This window comes from Lonchura striata, chromosome 36 (genome assembly GCF_050655825.1).
Source record: "Lonchura striata isolate lonStrDom1 chromosome 36, ASM5065582v1, whole genome shotgun sequence".
Taxonomy (NCBI): domain Eukaryota; kingdom Metazoa; phylum Chordata; class Aves; order Passeriformes; family Estrildidae; genus Lonchura; species Lonchura striata.
Window position 1 is genome coordinate 5,286,929 of NC_140738.1, and position 15,572 is coordinate 5,302,500.

At 50.7% G+C, this 15,572-nt stretch overlaps 1 protein-coding gene across 1 annotated transcript in view; it reads right to left on the reverse strand.

The window, feature by feature from the left end:
* LOC144248803 (uncharacterized) overlaps positions 1 to 15,572 on the reverse strand; it is a 1,234,558-nt gene that overhangs the window by 972,205 nt on the left and 246,781 nt on the right. Inside the window, 2 exon segments of the mRNA XM_085565667.1 lie at positions 1,502 to 1,898; positions 1,901 to 2,249. Coding sequence (XP_085421793.1) covers positions 1,502 to 1,898; positions 1,901 to 2,249 — 746 coding nt within the window.

The following is a 15,572-nucleotide window of genomic DNA, read 5'->3' on the forward strand; positions in this document are numbered from 1 at the left end:
CACTGAGGGGGTTACATGGAAACAAGGAGTCAATTGTGACCCTGGGGTCTCATGGAACCAAGGGGCCACAGTGACACAGCAGGGCCACATGGATCCAGTGGTCCATTGTGACACAGTGGATCCAAGGAGACCATGGAGACACCCCCAGAACCTCATGGGACCAAGGAGTCCATGGTGACCCAACGGGGCTGCATGGAGCCAAGTGTCCATGGTGACACTGTTCGTCCAAGGAGTCCGTTTGGACACTGTGGAAGCTCATGGAGCGAGGTGGCCATTGTGACTCTGAAGAACTTCATGACACCAAATATCCATGGGGACACAGCAGGGCATCATGGAACCCAGGAACCGCTGTTGGCAGTGTGGAAACTCCTGGAACCAGGGGCTGTTGTGGGACTGCAGCACCATCACAGCTGCTGCACCTTGTCCCCTGCCCTGCACAGCTCCTTGGGAGGCACGGCAGGAGCAGCACCCTGGGAGCCTCGGGAATGCCCCTCTGGCATCCATGGCACACACTCCCTGGGGATGGAATTCCAGTTCCCAGCCAGGAAAAGATGTTCCTGCCCTTGAAGGCAAAGCTCTTATGGAAGAGCCAAAAGCTGAGCGGAGCAAGATCCTACAGTGACATTTCACTGCCAGCCTTCATAACTGCACCCATGGTTGTTCTAGCTGGTGGATTGGGAATGAAATCAGTGCAGGGCCTTTGGTGAGAGATGCCCTGGGTCAAGGGAGACACTGAGAGAGAAACAGAGCAGGCAAAGGGAGGTGGGAGAGAAAGAAGGACACAAACACAACCAACTGGGAAGGTGGCACTCTGAAAAGCAAAACAAAACTGACTGAAAATTAATGGGACAGAAATCAATAATTCTGAAAGTTTTATTTACTATCAAAATATATCCCATACACCCTGCTGCACACAATCATGATCCCACACCCTTTACATTTGGATCCCACTTCTCCCAATTTCACTCCTACCCCATCTCACCCTGGAGGCTGTGGAATTGGATATTTTATCATGGGTTAGAGTTTTTTGAAGTGGAAACAAGCTATATTGAGGTGGGATTGTAACCTTTTGGGGCAAGATTTGGTTGTTTTCAGTGAGACTGAGTCATTTTGAGGTGAGAGATCAATCCATCTTGACATTGGGAGTGCAAAGATATGGAGAACACTGCCTGAAATCCCCAAAGAACCCACAAATCCTTCAGAATATGTCCCCAAACTATAATTTCCATCTCTAATACCTATTTAAGTGTTGGATTTTGGGAATCTCTGAATAATTAATTTCTTTTAAGACCTATTTCAGGTGTTTTAATTGATAAAGACATATCTGAAGAACATTAGGGCCAAACCAAAAAGATAACCAGTCAGGTGTCTTCCCAACATGGATCACAGGGAATGTGGGTCAACAGGCCTGTACCCAACATGGGTCTTTCCATGGGAGATAAGGCTGGTGCAGTGTAGAAAGCTCTTCCTGCAGTTGGGGGACTCACAGGGCTTCCTTTACTAGTGCGTCCGTTGGTGTTTGGTCAAGTGAGAGCTCTGGGTGAAGCTCTTCCCACACCGGGGACACACGTAGGGCCTCTCCCTGGTGTGGATGCGCCGGTGTTTGACAAGGGAGGAGTTGCACTTGAAGCCCTTCCCACAGTCGGGGCAGCGGAAGGGTCTCTCCTCTGTGTGAATCCGCTGATGGCAGAGGAGATTTGAGCTGGTCTTAAACTTCTTCTGACACTCGGGACACTCAAAGGGCCTCTCCACAGTGTGGATCATTTGGTGGATGATCAGTTTGGACCTCTGGCTGAAGCCCTTCCCACATTGCTCACACTCGTGTGGCCCTTCCCCAGTGTAGGTGATCTGGTGGCAGATCAAGTGGGATCTTGTGCTGAAGCTCTTCCCACATTCCCACACTCATAGGGCCTCTCCCTGGTGTGGATGCGCTGGTGCCTGATGAGGGTGGAGTTGTGCTTGAAGCCATTACCGCATTCAGGGCAGCGGAAGGGCCTCTCATCTGTGTGTATCCGCTGGTGCAGAAGGAGATTGGAGCTGGTGTGAAACCTCTTCTGACACTCGTGACACTCATAGGGTCTCTCCCCAGTGTGGATGCGCTGGTGGATGATGAGTTGGGAGCTCCAGCTGAAGCCCTTCCCACACTCCCCACACTTGTAGGGCCATTCCCCGGTGTGGATCATCTGGTGGCAGATCAAGGTGTTGCTCTTCCTGAAGCTCTTCCCACATTCCAAGCACTTGTAGGGCTTCTCCCTATCATGGTTCTGCTCAGGGACCACCAGCTCCAAGCTCTGGCTGAAGCTCTGCCCACCTTCCTGACCCAGAGTGGGTCTTTCCTCCTCAGAGCATCCTGGGCTGGGCTTACAGCCTTTCCTCCTGTGAGATCTCCAGGGATTTTCCTCCCTGTTGGATTCCTGCACTGTGGAGTTGCTCACAACTGCATCTTCCATGAGGTTCTGCTGCAGGGATTTGTCTTTCCTGGTCTCCATCCGCAGCTCCTGCTCTGGGGGAGGAAGGACAGGGAGAGGATGGGATTTGCCTCCATGCCAGAGGGAAGGGCAAGGAGATCCCCCCCAGTGTGTCCCCGGCAGGAGGGCACCAGCAGCAGGGCTGTCCTGCAGGCGGGGGCTGTGCTGGGCTGGGAGATGGAGCAGGAGAGAGGGGGAAAGGGGCACTGACTTCCTCCTCACCTACTTTGGTGTCCCAGGGCATCTTCCTCTTCCTCGCAACCTTCTCGTCCATCTGGCAAACATTTGTGCATGGGAAATCCTGTTTTGGGAGGAAAACAAGGGATAAGCACAGTGAGTTTTGTAGTGGTTTGAAGGCAAACCAGGGGAGAGTCTAAGCCAGAATGACAATTGAATAAGAAAATTAAGATCAAGGCAATTATACAGAAACACTGGTTTGAACTCACAGAGTCAGGATATAACCTGACAACCCGTTGGTCAGGGTGGTGGTAGCAGTCTGATGAACTGGTGGCTGCAGTCCGGCTGGAGTGATGAACGTGATTCTGTCAAAGCAGTGATCCTGTAGAAGGGTCTGGTCTTCCTCTGAAGGTCCAGTGGTGGTTATGGAGCTCTTGTCCTCTGGGAATCCAGTAGACAAGGTGGTCGTGGTGTTGCAAGGGTGAGATTATATCCAGGCAGGAATGCTTGGTTCCTCCCCCTGGGCAGAGCATCCCACAATGGGATGATGTAATTTTATCATTCTTGCAGTGACACTCAATGGCCCATTAGCAGAAGATGGCCCCTGGAGAGCGTTATCAGGGCTGAGCCATGGAAGAGATAAAGAACACTGCCCCACCTGTTGATAACAGTTTATGGAGATGGTGACTGAAAACACTTTTGGTTACATCTGACACTGTAACCTGAAACAGTGAGGCAATCCCTACTCGGGGTGGGGGGTGAACACCACCCCCCTTACCCAAACTGGCTCAGGTGTAAAACCCCCACCCTGGGAAGGCCACGCACACAGGGGACAATGTCACACTTGCCCCGCTTCTAGGGAGATCTCTGTCCCTGTCACTCCCTTGCTCTCTCCCCTTTTCTCTTTCTTTGCATCTCTCTCTACCTCACATTTACTGTTCAATAAAATCCACTTTGGATTTGGTCTCCTGAGCTCCTTAATTGGAGCAGAGGCATCTCTCTAACAATTTTATTATCCAGATTGCAACATTATTTTGCACAGTGAGTTCAGGGCACTGTTGTCTGACCCCAAGTGCCTTTGACAACAGCCTTGTTCCCTCCTCTGAGGAGCTCGTGGCTCTTTCTGGAGGAGCTCTTGAAAACTTAGATGCAGCTTCCTCTGAGCAACTTTTGGAAGAACTTATGAGAAAAATGGCTGTTGTGAGTGGCCATTGTAAAGAAAATATTTTGTTGTCCTTCCCTGAAAAGTTTGTTAAAATCATTGAAGGAAAGGGAACAAATTATACCAACGAGACTGACAAGGATAATTCGCCACCCGGTGAGAAACACAAGGCTACTAAAGTCCTACAAGAAGCCCAGCTCAAGTAGATAAATTCCCAAATTACTCCTGAATACACAGGCTTGGGGGGAGAATCATTATTTTCTTGGTCCCTGTAACCTTTGTGACAGCTACACAGAGCTTTCCCTTCCTTTAATAATCTGTATTGGGACAAATTTCGAGTTTTCTTTAATCAGAACCTGCCATCATCTGAGCAGGAGCTGTGCTGGAACTGATGAAATTTGGAATTGCCACAAAATTGCTTCTGTGGTTGGTTTATTAATGTTTGGGATTTGTTTGCATTTCCATTACAAGTAACGTGTGGGAAGAGCAAATCTTCCTCAAGGCATTTTATGGAGGGTTAAGTTTAATTTCTGCTGAGTTTGTTTTGTCCAGTGCCCAGGGGATGCTCAAGGGGTCTCTGGTTTTGGTTTGGCCCTAATTTTCTTCTGATTTGTCTTTACCACTTAAAAACACCTGAAAAATGGCTAAAAAGAGTATTGACCAGAGATGTCAAAAGTCCCACCATTTAAGAGGTATTTGAGGTGGAATATATTGTTTGGGACCATTTTCTGATGGATCTGTGGGTTCTTGGGGGATATCTGGTAGTATTCTCCATATCTTTGCACTCCAAATGACAAGGTGGATTTGTCTGTCACCTCAAAATGACTCAATCCCACTGGAACCCCCTCAATCTAACCCCAAAATTGCTCAATCCCACCTCAAAATGGCTGGTTCCCACCTCAGCCCCATGCCAAAATTACTGAATTCCACAGCCTCCAGGATGAGATGGGGTTGGAAGGTGACTGGGAGAAGTGAGATCCAAATTTGAGGTTGTGGGATCAGGATTGTGTGGGGCTGGGTGGGTGTGATTTATTTTGATAATAAGTAAAAGTATCAGAATTATTGATTTCTGTCCCATTCATTTTCTGTCAGTTCTGATTTGATTTTCAGAGTGCTGCCTTCTCAGCTGATTTTGTTTGTGTCCTCCTGTCCCAGACTGAAAAGCAAGATGTGTTCTATTTGCCATCTGTATGGCAGTTGTCCTGTGTTAAGTGGGCAGTTTTTCCTTATCTCTTCCACAATCAATCCTTCCTCAGGGGAGACATCTGCTGATAATGGGCTATTGAATGTCACTGCATGACTGATAAGAACTGCAACATCCCATTGTGAGTTGCCCCGCCCAGAGAGAGGAGCCAAGCATTCCTACCTGCATCTAGTCTTGAGATTCTGGCCCAGCAACACAGCTTTTCTGTGCTGGATTTTCCCAGAGGAACAGCTGCCTCTTCCTCTTCAGAGGAAGACTCCCTTTTCTACAGGATCACTTCAACAGAACCACACCTGACACTGCAGGAGGACTGCAGCCACAATTACAATTGGACTGCGGCCAACACCATGTCCAACAGAGTGTCAGGTTGTATTCTGGCTCTCTCAGTGTTGTTTTGGCTCACTGCATTATTCATATTTTCATTTTCTTCACTAATAAAAAGTTGTTATTCCTGCTCCCATATTTTTACCTGAGAGCCCCCCTTAATTTCAAATTTATACCAATTCAGAAAGAAAGAGTCTACATTTTTCCATTTCAGGGGAGGTTCCTGCCTTCCTTTGCAGACACCTGTCATTCCAAACCAAAACACCTCCTTTCTCTCCTGCCTTCCTTTGCCTGCTCTGTTTCTCTCTCAGTGCCTCCTTTGACCCAGGGCTGCTCCCACTAAAGACCCTGCCCTGATTTCATTCCCAATCCATGAGCTACAACAACCATGGGTGAAGTTAGGGAGGCTGGCAGTGAAATCTCACGGTAAGATCATGCTCCACTTGGCTTTTGGCTCTTCCATAAGAGCTTTGCCTTCAAGGGCAGGAACATCTTTTCCTGGCTGGGAACTGGAATTCCAGCCCCTGGGAGTGTGTGCCATGGATCCCAGAAGGGCATTCCCGAGGCTCCCAGGTGCTGCTCCTGCCGTGCCTCCCAAGGAGCTGTGCAGGGCAGGGGACAAGGTGCAGCAGCTGTGCTGGTTCTGAAGTCCCACAACAGCCCCTGGTTCCAGGAGTTTCCACACTGCCAACAGCAGTTCCTGGGTTCCATGATGCCCTGCTGTGTCCCCATGGATATTTGGTGTCATGAAGTTCTTCAGTGTCACAATGGCCACCTCACTCCATGAGCTTCCACAGTATCCAAATGGTCTCCTTGGATGGGCAGTGTCAGCATGGACCATTGGCTCCATGCAGCCCCGCTGGGTCACCATGGACTCCTTGTTTCCATGAGGTTCTGGGGGTGTCTCCATGGTCTCCTTGGATCCACAGTGTCACAATGGACAATTGGATACATGTGTCCCTGCTGTGTCACCATGGCCCCTTGGTTCCATGGGACCCCAGGGTCACAATTGACTCCTTGCTTCCACGTCACCCCTTCAGTGCCAAAATGGCCCCTTCATTCCATGGGGAACACAAAAGATTTATAGAAACATTGAGCAAATCCTGCTTAACATAGCTGGAAACATCTGTTTGCATTCGAAAGAGAGGTTAAATATGAGGTTGGCACCAGCAGCTTCCATCTGCAACATGGATCCAGGGAAAGGACAGGGACAGAGAATTCAGCTGGGAGACTCAGAGAATTCTGCTTCCAGAGATCATTTCTGACCACACTGTCCCTTGTAGAAAGGTGACACCATTCCAGGCAGCCTGTACTGAGCAGGTGGCTCCTGAGTGGGGTTTGTTGTTTAGGAAATCTGCTCAGGCTTTTTCGGTCTTTCTTTACCAACAGGAAAACTTCTCCTGGGCCTGTGTGCAGGCAGAGCCCTGAGGAGAGCAGGTGGGACACGGTGCAATGGGCTGGGACATGGAGCTGCAGAGCTCAGGGACAAGGTTCTGCTGCAGGGCACAGGGATGTCAGTGCCAGGTGGGCAATGTCAGACATGGTGAGGCTGGGGGTGAGGAGCAGCCTGTCCAAACAGCGTCAGTCCTCAGGGGGCTCATTCTCCTACATGCCCAGACCTCCTAAGGAGACACTGAGCATCAAGATCACCTGGGGAATGCTTCTATCAGGTCTTCTCTGAACTCGGAAACAAAACAATATTGCTTTTATAAAAGAAAAAAATCAGGAGGTGCACTTGGAAATCTTCCTCCTTACAAGAACTCCAAACTGACTCCAATCAGCTGCACAAGCCCTGGAGATTTCCAGACCATTGAATGAAGGCAAAGAGCACCTGAGGGCTTTCTGTATTTTAATGATCCCTACGGTGGATTTGGGGCTGAGTCCAGGACCCTCAGGCACTGACAGAAGGCTGAAGGAGCTGCTCAAGGAGTCATAAGCAAAACTCCAAGGCCCTTGGAGCATCACTGAGGGCTGGGGCTGCCAAAGGCTTCCCAAGGACTGGGGGGAGCAGATCCTTGAGGCCAGGATTGCAGGGAGCCCAGGGCTCAGAGCAGGGAACTGCGATGCTGAGCAAGGCCTGGGCTGGCTGGGGGAAGCAGAAAGGCCAAGCCCTGAGCCCAGCCTGGCACAGCAGGGCCTGTCCCTCACGGGTGGCTCGGGGCTGTTTGTGGGGCAGGGGGATGTGAGGGGCAGCAAGGACAAATGTCACAAACCTGTGTGACCGTGCAGATCTTCATGAATCCAAGGGGCCGGTGTGACACTGTGGGAAGTTGTGGAACCAAGGGGATCATTGTGGCAGTGTTGGGCCCATGGAACCAAGGGGCCAGGGTGACACTGTGGAGCCTCATGGACACACGAGGCCATTGTGAGTCTGCAGGATTTAACACCCCAGAACACTGAAATGCTGGGGGTCACCAAAGGTTCCTTTACTTGAGTTTGGTGCACAGGAGAAACATCAACCTGATATTCTCACCATAGCGAGATGCAAAGGATATTCTTGGTAGGAAGGGACCCACAAGGATCATCAAGTCCAATTCTTTAGTGAATGGCCCACACAGGGATTGAACCTACAGCCTTGGTGGTACCAGCACCATGCTCTAACCAATGGAGCTAAGAGGTCCAAATGACACAAAATTTTACTGACAAAATATAGACAAGAATGGAACTTTACCTAAGGCTTTAATACAACACCCTCTTCAACATAAATCTCTTATCTTAGCATTAACTTCAGTAACTTAATCAATATAACCTAAAAACCTTTAACCCTTAATATGTTAATTTTTCAAAAAATGTTCCAGGTAAGTAGGATTAGAAAGAGGATAAATAGAGAACAACAGAAAGGCAGCTGATCTATAGAAAGACACGCACACAGGCACCAACTGCTCAGGTTCCAGTGCTGCTATTAGAGGAACCCCAGGAGAAGGCAGGATCCAGACCATGGGCTGGCCTCGTGCTCCGGCTTTTAACCCCCTGGGCCTCCATGGGCCCGCCCCTGGGGTGGGACTGCCAGGTGATTGACCAATCAGAGCCAGGGTAGGCACCAGCTGCTGGTGTGTGATTGGTTGACAGCTCAGCCAATCAGCACCGCCCCTGCTGTGTGATTGACAGCTCTGCCAGGCCAGGCTGGGGGCGGGGCTCTGTCCCACCACAAACCAAGGCCTGACCCGGCCCCGGCCCCACACGGGCATTCCGAGCATCCCAAGGTGTCTCGGGACATCGATCTCATCCAGCCTCTGACAGCGACCACGGTGACACTGGGGAACCTCATGGAACCAAGGGTCAATTGTGACAGTCCAGGTCCAAGGACACCACGGTGACACTGCAGAACTTCATGGAACCAAGGAACCACGGTGACACCATGATCCATCATGGAATCAAGGAGACCATTGTGGAACTCAGAGACCCCAAGGAACCAAGGGTCCATGGTGACCTTATGCAGCCGCAATGTCACAGAGGAGCTGTTGTGACACAGCGAGGGCACACGGAGCCGAGGGGCCATTGTGACACATCAGGGCTTTGTGGAACCACAAAGCCATTGTGACACTGCAAGGCCTCATGGAAACATGGGGCCATTGTGACACTGCAGAAGCAAGAGAAACATTGTGACACTCCAGGGCCTCATGGAACCAAGGAGACCATTGTGACACTGGGGGATCCCACGAAACCAAGGGAACATGGAACAGGTCTGGCTGCCTTGACCACCCAGGGGCCAATTCTCATCTGCCTATGAAACACTGGGACCATGTGCTTTTCTTTCTTATGGGAAAAAAACATTCACCTCAACTAGGATCACATGGCCAAAATTGGGCATCTGACGCCAGAATTCCCTATATCCAAGGATAGCTCCCAGATAAAAGCTGCCAGGACTGACAAGTCTGGCTGGCCTTGTCTTCCTGAGGGCTGGCACTTATTTGCCTCAGAAACATGGGGGCTCTGTGCTTTCCTTCCTAAAGAAATGGCCAAAACTGAGATTCCACCTCCAAAATGCCATATGTCCAAGGATAGCCCCTAAACAAAAGGGGCCAAGAGAGCCAGATCTGGCTGGCTTGGCCTAAGGCAACCTCTCATCTTCTTCCAGAGCACTTGGACTTCACGCTTCTCTTACCCATAGGAAAAAACCCATCCATCTTGACCAGGCGCCCATGGCCAATACTGAGAATCCACCTCCAAAACAACATACAGCCAAGGATTTCTCCCAAGTGAAATGCCAGGAAAGATAAGTCTGGCTACCCTTGGACCCTTGGGGGCTGCCTCTCACCTGCCTTGAAACACTGGGGCTTGCTGCTTTCCTTCCTATGGAAAAGATCTGTCCTTATGTATGAAGAAATTACCAAAAATGGAATTCAACCTCCAAAATTCCCTATATCCAAGGGTTGCTTTCAGACAAAAGCTACCAGGACAGAGAGGTCTGGCTGCCTTAGGCCTCTAGTGGCCACCTTTCATCTGCCCCACAAACACCGGTGTTCCGTGCTTTTCTTACCATGCAAAGAACAGACCTTCTCCTCCGGGTGTCCATGTCTGAAACTAGGATGCCACCTCTAAATATCCCTATATTCAAGGGTTGCTCCCAGACAAAATCTGCCAGTACCATCAAGTCTGGCTGGCCTTGGCCTCAGGTGGCTGCCCCTGCCACACTGGGGCTCGGTTCTTTCCTTCCCATGGAGATCACTGTGACACTGTGGGCACCTCATGGAACCAAGGGGATCATTGTGGCACCACTGGAGCCCATGGAACCAAGGGGCCATGGTGACACTGCGGGGCTTCATGGACCCAGAGACCATTATGACTCTGTAGGGCCTGATGGAACCATGGAGACCATTCCGACCCTTCAGGGCCTGGTGTCACCAAGGGGGCATTGTGACACCTCAGGGCCTCCTGGAATCAAAGGACCATTGGGACACTGTGGGGCCCCATGGGATAGGAGAACATGGAACAGGTGAGGCTGGATTGGCCTCCCATTGGCCACCTGATGGGTCTGGCTGATGTTGGAATGTCAAGGGCTGCCTCTCATCAGCTCCTGGAGCACTGGGGCTCAGTGCTCTTCTCTGTATGGAAATAACCGTCTGTTATTTCAGATGTCCATTGCCAAAATTGTACCCTCCCTAAAAATTTCCTATTTGTAAGGGTATCTCTTAGAACACAATCAGGCAGCTCTGGCTGGCCTTTGCCTCTGGTGGTCAACTCTCATCCTCCCCTAAAACAGTGGAGCTCTGTTTCTTCATTCCTTTGGAAAACAACTGGTCTTCATGTCCAGGGACCATGCCTGGCCAGGCTCACGGAACCATCTGCAGCCCCGGGCAGACTCTGCCAGTGCTGCCATCCTCCCTCCAGTGAGAGAAAAGGACACAGGGCAGGCACACAGAGGAGCAACATGAACACACCGAGGGCAGGGAACAGGAAGTTGAGCCCCAGATGGGAGGGATGAGGAGATGCCTTGATCTTGGGGCTGAAATCCTCTTGTAAATCTATGGAGAAGGATGTAATTGATACATCAGACTCTCTTTTTCCCTATAATGCATTGAAATGTATGGGGAGATGACTTGTTTCAATAATGGTCTCCATGGTAAATTAAGCAAATATTGCAATAGCTGTGATCGCATGAGAAGTTTGAAAAAAGAAAGAGAGCAGAGTGATGAGACCCTGTGCACCAGGGAGAGAAGATCTCTGTTCCCAGAGATGAAGATGATTTCAGAAATAGATTAAGAGAACGGTTGCTCCTAAGTAGCTCATCTTTAAACCCATACATCATACACTGACATGGCCCATAAACACAGACGTGGGAAAAGCTGTGAAAAAATGTGAGGGACTTCGCAATTGCAGATTTCTCCAGGAAGCTGCTCTTTGTGGAAAATGAGAGACACAAGAGAACTGTTTTCTTGTGCAGAAGTGTCCATAGCAAGAAAGAGAGACTCCATTCCCTAAGTGAACTAAAGAAGGACTATTCTAGAGGTGGTAAAGTGACTGAAAATTTTTTGGTTTGTCTTTTTATATAATCAGTATGTAAGAAAAGGTTGTATGGAGAGGGGAGGTGTTCTGAAAGTTTTGTTCTGATCCTTATTACTCTTTCTTTTAGTTTCTTTTAACAAACTTTTCCTTATACTGTTAAAGTTTGAGCCTACTTTGCCTTTCTCCTAATCCTATCTCGCAGCAGAAAATGAGTAAGCATATTCTAGTGAGTGCACTGGTAATTAGCCAACATTGAACCCACCACATTAATTAATGTATTGGCCGAGAAATCTCAAATTGGCGAACCAAAACCACTACAGAAACCTTCCTGATTAATAGCCCCAGACAAGAGGGATATCAAGGCAGAGCCATGGTTTGTCAGGACTTGTTTGATTCTAATTAGCCCTGTGGTGCATTTGGAGCTGAACCCTGGAACCTCAGGGCCTGAGAGGAGTTTGCACAAACCTTTCCAGGATTCAAAGTCAAGAAGAAACACCCAAAGTGTCTCAAGGCATTAATGGACCCACTGAGGTCCATCCCCAACACAGGCTCCTCATGGACTCCTTGGAGGAGGGAACCTCTCAGAGACTCCAAATGGCACAAAAACCTCTCAGTTTTGAAAGGACAATCCAAAATACCTTAAAAAAGCTGAGTATCTCAAAGCATTAATGAGCCCCACTGAGTGTCAGTACAAAGCTCTCAAGGGACTCGTTAAAACAGAATATTGGAGGCCATGATTGTAGAAACCTCTCAGAGACTCCAAGGCAAAAGCAAAAGCCAAAGTCCTTTGAAAAACCTGCAGTCCCTGGGAGCATGAAGGAGCCCCCAGGGCCATTCCTGACCAAGGCTCCCCAGGGACTCCTTCCAGCAGATCCTTGAGGCGACTTGGATGTGGGCATGGGGGGATGCTGAGGGCAGGAGCAGGGGCTGACAGTGCCCAGCCTGGCTGGGGCTGTGCCAGGAGGCCCCAGGGCCTCAGGACAAGGTGTCTCCTCACAGCCCTTGGTGGCACAGACCCTGCTGTGCCCCAGGGCACCAAGACTTGGCTTCTCTTTGTCCCCACCTGGCATCAGTGCCTCCAGTTCTCTGCTCTGCCTGGGGCCTGGGGACACTTTCTCAGTCGTGTCCCTCAGTGGGACCCATTAAAAGTCCAAGAAACTTTGGAGTTGGATTCTGACTTGGAGTTCTGGAGAGGTTTCTGCAGCTCCCTCTCAGGGCCTGATGCTCAGGGCCTGAGCAAAAAGCCCCAGAGGGTCATTAAAGTCCTTGTGCTGTGTCTGTGCTGCTGAGCTGGGCTGGGCTCCTGGCACAGAGGGTGATCCTGGTAACCAAGCAGAGCTTCAAAAGCACATTTCTCTTGCTGAGCAGCTCTTCTCCCAGCCCAGCAGGGCTGGGGCACTGCCTGCAGCCAGCCCGGGCACAGCACAGAGGCACAGAGAGCTTCAATCAGTCAGGGCTGGGAAGGGGCTGAGAAGTGCCTGGGGCAGAATCACTGCCAGCCCTTGGCACAGGAACCTCTGGCTGCAGGACAATGCAGCTGCAGCTCCTGCAGAGATCTCCTAAAGCTGGAACATCCCAATGCCCACAGAGCCTGTGAGAGCATTCTCTGCTCATCTCCTGTGCAGAGCAGCCAGGGGTGCCCAGGGCTGTCCTGCAGAGCAGGGTCCTGCAGCCCAGGGCACTGTGCTGGGCCAGGGACTCTGCTGCCTGCCAGGGACAGCTCTCAGCCGGCCCTGGAGCTGCTCCCAGCGCTGGCCAGGAGCTGTGGGGGAAAGGAGCCACCCTGAGCAGGGCAGGTGCTGCTGCTGAGAGGGGCTGGCTGGGGCAGGGCTGCTCCCAGCTCCAGACCAGCCTGGGCACAGCTCCGGAGGGCACTTCCCAAAGAAGGTAAGCCTGGGATTGCTGTAAAGATCAGGAGCTTTCCTGAGAGTGTTTCTATTTCCTGCTTGGATCAGGATGGGACAGTTGGTTTGGTGACAAAAAGATTTTTGCTTTTTATGTATTTTTCTTACATTCATAGCTCTGTTAATTACTATTTTATAGTTATAAATCTATAATCCTTACCTGACTCCATTAAACCTTTAATTAACTCTATTTAACTGCTATTATATACTTAAAATAGTTATAATCCTTAATTAACTTCAATATGTTTCCTTACCTTTCTCTTAGATTTTAGAACAATAAGCTGTCTAAATATATTTTTAAATATAATATAGTCTGATTATCAGGAGGAGGACCTACAAGAAGTACATGTTGGTTTTTGAATGTAAGCAGAAATAACAAAAACTGGGGCTAAGAAGCCCTTGGACCTACTCCAATTGGTTGTGTAATTGGGGCAACTGAATCTCCTATTGGATGTTCCCGTTACACGTCCTAATTAATCAGCCTTAATGAATTGTTGAAATCAGGGGCAGGGCATTCCCCATTCCCCCTGGGACACATGGAGCCTTCCAATAAATGTCTGATTTTTCCTTTGCTGTTCTAACACTGTTGCAAGGGGTTTTTTTTTCTCTTTGGACTATAGACAACAGGGCGATGATAGAAGCAGAACAGGAATTGAAATCCCAGAATGACAGAACATTCGGAGTTGAAAGGGACACACAGGATCATCAAAGGAATGTTTGAACATTTACAGACACTCCAGAACTGTGACTTTGGGTGGTCAGTGTCTCTGCTGGGAGCCTCCCAAAGGGCCTTCAGCCCCTCCTCAGCCCTGGGCAGCAGCAGCATCACCTCTGCAGGGCCCAGCAGGGCTCTCCTGAGCTGCCCTTGCTCAGCTGCACACAGAGCCTGCCCCAGCCAGGGCCCTGCACACAGGCAGGTTTCTGTAGGGCCAGGCCGAGGGCACACAGGGTGGGATGGGCTCTGTGAGCGCTGGCAGGGACAAGGCACCTCTCAGGAGGGGATGTCCAGGCCCAGGGAGATGCTCAGGGAAGCAGAGGGGGCTGAACAGAGCAGTGCTGGGGAAACAAGCACATCCAGCCCCTCACTTTCCCTCAGCCACAGGGAATCCTTTGCCTCTCACATCTCTCAGTGGCAAACTCTGGGTGCAGCAGGAATGATGGGGATTTCTGACCTCAGAGAGCCAGGAATGGTGAGTGGGTAGGAAAACAATTCATAAAACCAACTCCTCCAATCCTTTTGATCTGGTAGTGCAGATGGTAGCAAGCCTTTCTGCAGTAGGAATGATTCCCCTGAAAAATCCTGAATATCCACCCTTGTCCCTCTGCCAAAGGGCCACAAACCCAGGGCAGCAGGGCAGGGATGGCTCCTCAAGAGCCCTCATGCACTGGCCTGACCGCTCCTGGCACACTCAGCCAGCACAACTGGAGCTCAGGCAGGGACAGGGATGAAGGTTTTCCCAGAGCAGGAACAAGGGTGGGTGAGTCCCAGCAGGACAATCTGCAGGGAATGGCCCAGGTTTGGCTCCAAGCAGCTTCTCCTGACTTGTCCCTGTCCTTTCTCCATGAACAGGTGCCCATGTGCAGCCACAGCAAATGTCCAACAGCAGCTCCATCAGCCACTTCCTCCTGCTGGCACTGGCAGACACGCGGCAGCTGCAGCTCCTGCACTTCTGCCTCTTCCTGGGCATCTCCCTGGCTGCCCTCCTGGGCAACGGCCTCATCATCAGCGCCGTAGCCTGCGGCCACCACCTGCACACGCCCATGTTCTTCTTCCTGCTCAACCTGGCCCTCAGCGACCTGGGCTCCATCTGCACCACTGTCCCCAAAGCCATGCACAATTCCCTCTGGGACACCAGCACCATCTCCTACACAGGATGTGCTGCACAAGATTTTTTTTTCTTTTCTGTGCTGCAACAGAATATTTCCTGCTGACCATCATGTGCTACGACCGCTACGTGTCCATCTGCAAACCCCTGCACTACGGGACCCTCCTGGGCAGCAGAGCTTGTGCCCACATGGCAGCAGCTGCCTGGGCCAGTGCCTTTCTCAATGCTCTGCGGCATACAGCCAATACATTTTCCCTGCCCCTGTGCCATGGCAATGTCCTGGGCCAGTTCTTCTGTGATATCCCACAGATCCTCAAGCTCTCCTGCTCCAATTCCCACCTCAGGGAACTTGGGCTTCTTGTGGTTACTAGCAGTTTTCCTCCTCCTCGTCCTCCTCCTCCTCGTCCTCCTCCTCGACCTCCTCCTCCTCGTCCTCCTCCTCTTCCTGCTCCTTGTCCTCCTCCTCCTCGTCCTCCTACTCGTCCTCCTCCTCCTCATCCTCCTCCTCTTCCTGCTCCTCCTCGTCCTCCTCCTCCTCGTCCTCCTCCTCCTCGTCCTCCT